At 40.5% G+C, this 7,661-nt stretch overlaps 1 protein-coding gene across 1 annotated transcript; it reads right to left on the reverse strand.

The window, feature by feature from the left end:
• Positions 1 to 2,791: 2,791 nt before the first annotated feature.
• LOC119599113 (cellular tumor antigen p53-like) lies at positions 2,792 to 5,407 on the reverse strand. The gene is made up of 3 exons (XM_037948869.1): positions 5,350 to 5,407; positions 3,569 to 3,741; positions 2,792 to 3,108 (listed from the first exon to the last, which is right to left on the reverse strand). The coding sequence occupies exons 1-3, from the start codon at positions 5,405 to 5,407 to the stop codon at positions 2,971 to 2,973; spliced, it is 369 nt and encodes a 122-aa protein (XP_037804797.1). The 3' UTR covers positions 2,792 to 2,970.
• Between the last annotated feature and the right edge of the window lie 2,254 nt (positions 5,408 to 7,661).

Raw genomic sequence — 7,661 nt, forward strand, 5'->3', positions numbered from 1 at the left:
CAACAATTGGTGAAATTATCAAGGATTTTTTCTTTGCCATGGTGCCATAATGCTAGTTGGGGTATGTCAAATTTGACAATTAATAATAATATTTGACTCAATCTGAGCAACTGTTTGCTTCCTCTCAATTTAATTTTTTCAGTCTCATATATCACTGATAATACTAATACCAGCATATGTTATCAAAAAGTTTAGTACTGGATTTTCTATTTCTGTTGAGATATGGAGTAGAGTTAGCCAGTAAAGCTGTATGATTTATAGGCAAATATGCCAGACATCAAACAATGCCAACAGCTTGGTACTGTTCCAGATGCCTGGTGTTGGCAGATATGCCAATGGCAATGTTTTAACCCTCACACCTGAAGGTGTTGGCAATTACCTATAGTCTTTGAATGCATTTTGAGTAGTTACCGTAGAACTGAGGGGGTAGGTGGAAGGTGATTGTAAAGCAGTGGAGGGATGCAGTCCCAATAGATTTTTTGAGGAATGCCCAAGGGACAAGTTTCCTGTGGAAGAAATTTTATAACAATCCACAACACTCCATCTTTGCTGCTATCTGGATGCAGCCTCAATGATGTGGGAGACCCTAGACAGTTTTCTCATGCTGGAGCTGTGGGCAACAAGCAGAGATGAACCACTATGCCTACCAACATCCACCCTCCTCACATGAAGTCACAGTACAAAATGACTATTGAGGTACTGTGAGTCTAGATTGGTCTACAGATTGCATCATGTCACCACACATTTACTTCTATAAACACTCATGTGCCAAGAAGACAAGAAGGTCAACATCTTGTCTAGCATTCATGGCCATGACTACTGAACTACTGAAGGGAAGTCCAAACAAAAACTGCAGTCATGGTTGACTAGAACAATGGAATTATAGTAGATGGATGGATGTTGATGGTGAAGTCAGAGATCAATGGGGGAGCCGGCAGGCTCCCCAGTTGGCTAAGGACTGGGCAGTACTTGTGGTGCTGCTGCTGTTGTCTGCTATGCTAGAGGATTGGGTAATGCTGATCTCATTTCGGGCTCTGCGGCTTAAGTACATGAGCGCTGTGTAAGCGTGCAGGGAACAAGGGGAGCCCACTGTCCAATGGGTGCGGACATGGCTGTGGACCTGATGTGACCCAACCTGGGAAACTACGCTGAACTTCAGGTTGCAGGGTTGTGCTGCTACAGGTACTCCCCCTCCAGAGAGTGAGCAAAGCGAGCAAGCGAAATACCATAATGTATCACTCCAGGGGTCACCAGTATAGTGGATGGATGGCTGCGCATCTACTATTTGGGTTACTGGTGTCTTATCTCTTTGGGGAGTGTTTGTTGTGGGTGTTAGTGCCCACAGGTATGGCTGGGTGTTGGCAGTGAAGTCGGAGATCAATGGGGGAGCTGGCAGGCTCCCCAGTCGGCTAAGGACTGGGCAGTACTTGTGGTGCTGCTCCTGTTGTCTGCTCTGCTAGAGGATCAGGGAATGCTCATCTCGTTTTGGGCTCTGCAGCTTAAGTACATGAGCGTTGTGTAAGCACACAAGGAACGAGGGGAGCCCACTGTCCAATGAGCGCAGACATGGCTGTGGACCCTGATGTGACCCAACCTGGGAAACTACACTGAACTTAAGGTTGCTGGGTCATGCTGCTACAGAATGAAGGGTGTGGACCTCTTAAATCTGCTTGCACAGTTATATCTGGTAATGAGGAAATCAAACAAATAGTACCATAAGAATTTTTCAACCGACTGGATATGGCTGCTTACACAGTACTTTATGGTGCCTCAACTTGATTTCAGGTTGTAAGTTATCAGCAAGCTCCTGATGCAGCAGAGGCAGCATCAGAAGAGAAGCATACGAGTATCTGTTACCCTGACTGCCTTCCAGTTCATATCAGTGATGCACTCCACCAAATGGCCATATACTTGGCCTTAACCCAGGGAAAAAGTAATGGCACTGCCACCACTGCCGCAACAAAAAGCCATGATAAAGACCTGACACAGGTGGTTTTTTACATTCTTTGGAAGCAATGCCCAAATTCTCCAGATTCCACTTACTGTTCATGCAGACTGGATGAATAGTAGAAGGAAAAGGAAAAGAAAATGAATCCACACACCATTCTAGTTTGGGAATTGTGTCTATTCCTCACATAATCATACAAGTCTGATGAATAAAAAGTGGTAAAAAAACTTTTTTAAAGCCCACAATAAGCTTGCTTGCCTTCTTGAATCTCACTGATGTAGACTTGTGTGATCATTGCTCCCCTAAACCTTGCCAGATAATGTGTGTCTGCCTATACAAGGACCTCTAGCCACACAACAGTTTTGTTGCAGAGATGGGTGTAGAAGTATTTAGGTACCAAGAAGTCAATTAGTAGAAGATAGTGACATTACATGATTCCCCTTTATCTTGACTTTGTCACTGACAAGACTCTATGCCTCCTATTTGCAATGTTATTTTCTCTTTATATGCATAAGCATTTTTTTTTTTTTTTTTTTTTTCTTGTGTCTATAGTTATCAGTTGATCTGCATTATCCAGATGGTAATAGACCGTTTTCTTTGAACAGACTCCATATCTCTCTAGGTAGTCTACAACTCAGTGCAAAAAAAATAAAAATATTTAACATTTTGTTATATGTGTAATTTTTTATATTTTTTTGTAATATTAAACTTTCTCTTATACAAACTGTGCCAGGGATACAATGCTGAGCATGGAAATGGCATCCTCCATGGAGCCAGTGTTCTTCCAGCCATGGGTCACATACGAGTCTAATTAAAAAAACACCCTCCCAAGAGGCTCATCTGGCCAGCAGCCAGATTATGAGGACATAATGGTCATCTCATACTAATATTATCATTATTAACTTTATGATTATTATGTTATTAAAACAATAACAGAAATAAAAGAGAATCTTTCCAAAAATCAAGGAAATGATATAGGGTGTTCTTGTTAATCGTCGTTAATATGGGCTACGATTAATAAATTAGAATACAGTAGACATGGCATGCATATCATAAATAAGCCTCCAACTTACTGTTATTGTGTAAGTCTCATCACTTTCCTCCTTTGGTTCTATTTTGGGTTCTACTGCGCGAAACTTCTTCTTGGTCAGATGAGGAGACTGGGGGAGGATAGAAGACAGCTGTTAAATAGTGCATGAAAACAAATGCAATATCAACCTGTTTTCAAATGACTGAGATATATATATATATTTTTTTTTTCATAGATTTTTTTCATTGTCATCACTTTAATATCTGACAAACATGGCTTTAATATTCTTTGAAAAGAAAAAATTGACAGAATCAATGACTATAGAGAAAATTACGATATAAAAACTTATAGAATCTACTCGTCGGAAAAATGCACGAGAGAAAATCTACTTGTAAAACTAGTGAATATCATGGGGGGGAAAAAAAAAAAAAAAAAATATATATATATATTATATATATATAAAATAATAGATATATATATATATAATATATCATTAATATATAGATATATATATATATATATATATATATATATATATATATATATATATATATATATATCTAATAACTGAAATTCCAGACATTACTCACCAGAGGCAGAGAAGAACACTTGCGCTTGCCCTTGTTCTGGGCAGCATTTTCATCAGTACGAATATCTCGTGTGGGGCAGGCACACACTCGCACATCTACCACCTTCCGGCCTACAATATGTCCAATGCTGGGAAGAGGTGAAGAAAAAAGGTTATGGTAACACTGCCCGAGCCCTGTTGTTCTGCATTAACCAAAGATGACAACCCAACAGCTCGCCTTAGCAACATAAAAGAATTCCATGCGAAAGAAATGTATGAAAAAAACTAAATACATATCTATATTTACACAAGTTACAAATATATATGTCTGTATGTATAATATATGTAATATATATAATATATATATATATATATATAATAGATATATAATAATATATATATATATATATATATATATATATATATATATATAAACACATAAAAAACACACACAAACACACACACACACACACACACACACAACACAACATAAGATATATATTATATATATATATATATATATACCCCCCCTAATACCCCCCCCTCACCCACCCTATAATATAATGTGTACGATATATATTATAATAATATATATATGATATATATATGTAATATATGTATATATTCATGTATATTATATGTATACATATATGTTATAGATATGTATCTATGTGTATGACTATAGTCTGGTATGTATGTATGGTGTATATATTATATATATATATATACAACCCCTACTAATATAATATATAGATCTATATATATGGATATTATGGATATACTACTATATACCGGTATATATGTATTATGCATGATGTATATGTATATGTATATAATATAGTTATGATATATAGTTATATATATATATATATATATATATATAGTGTTATATAATATGTAATATATATATGGAGATAAATATAGCTAGATATATTATAGATATGATAAATGTATATATATGTATATATGTATTGTATATGTTATATAATATATATATATATGATATATATATATATGTATATATGTATCTATATATATATGTATTATATATACTATATATAATATGTATATATTAGATATATGATTATATATGGTATATATATAGTATATACTAAAATATATATGGGAGGAGATATATATGTAAGAGATATATATTATATAGTATATAGATATATATATATAGACTATCTATTAATAGAGAGATAGCTAGGGATATAATATGATAGTAGATATATATGGATATTATAGAGATACATATTATGATATTATGTATATATAGAGGGATATTCAGAGAATGTAATGAGAGATTGTAGAGAGAGATAGGAGAGGAGTATAGAGATATATATATATAGTAGATAATAGATTAGTCTATATACAGTATAGTAGAGATAGAGAGGAGGGATATAACAGGTAGAATCTATATATATCTATATCTGATAGATTAGCGTATATCTAGAGAGATCTATATCTCTATATAGCTACTAGCTATATATATCGCATAGCTATATATAATCTATCTATATGATAGATCTATAGATATATATAGATGTAAGATATATGTATATCTATAGGTAGTTATATATATATATATATATATAGATAGAAGATATATATAGAGTAGATATGTATATAGAGTATATATATAGTATATTATATATATAGAGTATAATATATATATATGTAAGTTTATATATCTGTATATATATATATATTATATATATATAATATAGATATATATATGTATATAATATCCTCATCATCATCAAGGGGCTAACGCCGGACGGGGGCGCATGGCCGATCCACCTTCGCTTCCAGGCCACGAGGCATCCTCGAGGCGAGTCTCAGGCAGGCACACGGCCATCTCTAGTCCTCACGACACAGGTCTGTCGAGATGCCCCAAGCCCATGATCTACCTAGGCACGTCCCACAGGTCTCCTCCACCCAGGTTGTCCGCAGAGAGACAACCTGAGTGGGCAGGGTGTCAAAGGGGCGAAGCTAGGTGGCCATAAGCCTGATATTGGCGATCCCGCTTATGCAAGAAACAGGTCCATGCCAGTTCTCACGGTGTGTAACCGCCGGTGGACACGGGTCTGCCAACTGTACCCATGATTCCGGCGAAGGGACTGTTAAAAAGCATCAAGGCGAGACTCCAAGGCACTGGATAGCATCCAGGTTTCGCTTCCATAGCGCAAAACTGGAAGTATCAAGGCCTTGAAGACACGCAGCTTGGTCCTTCTGCATAGGTTACCGACATCTCCAAACGCTCTTGTTGATCGAGTTCATGGCTCCTGTTGCCGGGACCAACCCCGTCTACTGACTTCCTGGTCTGACAACCCAGAGATAGGACTACGCTACCAAGGTATGTAAAACTTTCTGTGACTTCAACGTCCTCCCCGCAAGCAGGGAGCGACTGAACGGGTTTCCCCTAACAGGCACCCAAAGCCCTGAATCTTGGTCTTGGTCCAGGAGATGTCTAGGCCTAGGGGCTTCGCCTCATTGCTAAATGCATCAAGAGCCGCCAAAAAGTGACTCCAAGGACTCAGATAGGTGGCAACATCGTCGGCAAAGTCAAGGTCCGAGACCTTAATATTGCCTAGTGTTGCTCCGCACTGACTTTGGCTAGTAGCTCTGCTCATTATCCAGTCCATACAAGTGTTGAAAAGTGTGGGTGCAAGGACACAGCCTTGCCTCACCCCTGAATTAACAGGGAAGAAGTTCGACATACCCCCACCACATTTTACAGCATTTTCAGTACCAGTATAGAGGCTTGTTTATCATGCAATAATCTGTGTCGAATTCCCCTGAGCCTCGGGAAATCTCCCATAGCGATTCCCGATGCACCAAGTCAAACGCCTTCTTTGAGGTCGATGTAGGCTGCAAGCAACCCACGCCCAAAACTCACGACGGCGTTCCACAATTACTCGAAGCGCTAGTATACGGTCTATTGTGGACTTCCCAGGAGTAAATCCAGACTGCTCCGGTCTCTGGTTGCCTCAGTGGGTTTGGTTGCGGATCCGTTTCAGAAGAATGTGAGCGAAAAAACCTTGCCTGGTATGCTGAGCAGTGTAATGCCACGGTAGTTGCTACAGTCCCATCGATCCCCTTTCCCCTTCCAGAGAGGGATGACCCGCCCCTCAGCAGGTCAGGGGGAATGGTACCAGACTGCCAAATGGCATCAGGACTGTATGCAGGCCCCGAGCCATAGGTTCACCCCCAGCCTTTAGCAGTTCAGCAGGGATATCACATATGCCTGCAGCTTTCCCCCCTCTTCAGCTTGGAAATCGCCAGCCTAACCTCGGGTTAGGGTAGGAGGTTTCCTCGCTGATGGGTGGGTCCGGCACAGGCACTGAGACATCGCTTGCATCCAAGCTAATGTTGGAGGATCCACCTGGTACAACTGTTCCCAAATACTCAGCCCAACGTTCACGAACCCAAACATGATCGAGATGATCCGTCCATCCGCTGATCGGACTGCAGTCATCTGTGGGGGGGGCTTAGGGTCAGTTTTCTCGGGCTTGGTGGGCAGGGCGAAGGTCATTTACCAAGAAATGGCCTTCGACCTCCTCCAGCAAGATTCCTGATGAACGTTCCTTGTCCCTTCTCAGCAGTGTCCGAGCCCTACGCACCATGGAACGACGCAAGACTTGATTCCCATTCAGCCGACCCTTGCGACACGCTTCAGTGGCCTCTAATGTCTCCAGGGGGGACGGTATTCTGCCTTGTCCTTGGGCGTACGCCAAGGGGGACCCTGAGCTGCTTCGAGTGTTACCGCTTAAAGGACTCCCACAGAGCAACTGGATCCGTCGGGTTGCTGGTTTCTGAGAATCGGTCAGAGACTGCCGTGGTGGAACCCACGGGCACACTCCTCCTCCCTTAGTCTGTCCAAGTGAACACCCCTTTGGGGGGCCACTGGAGGGATGGGGAGTTTTTGAAGTGGACCCGCAGGGTAGCCACAAGCAGCCTATGGTCGGTGGGCCCCAGAACTCAGCACTCCCGGGAAACCCCGCAGTTCTGGAGGATCCTCCATCGCATGCTGACAAGAATGTGGTCGATCTCCTTGGCCACTGTACCCGTATCGCTGTACCAAGTCCACGATGCGAGTTGGAGCGCTGGTA

This window comes from Penaeus monodon, chromosome 42 (assembly GCF_015228065.2).
Source record: "Penaeus monodon isolate SGIC_2016 chromosome 42, NSTDA_Pmon_1, whole genome shotgun sequence".
Lineage (NCBI taxonomy): Eukaryota > Metazoa > Arthropoda > Malacostraca > Decapoda > Penaeidae > Penaeus > Penaeus monodon.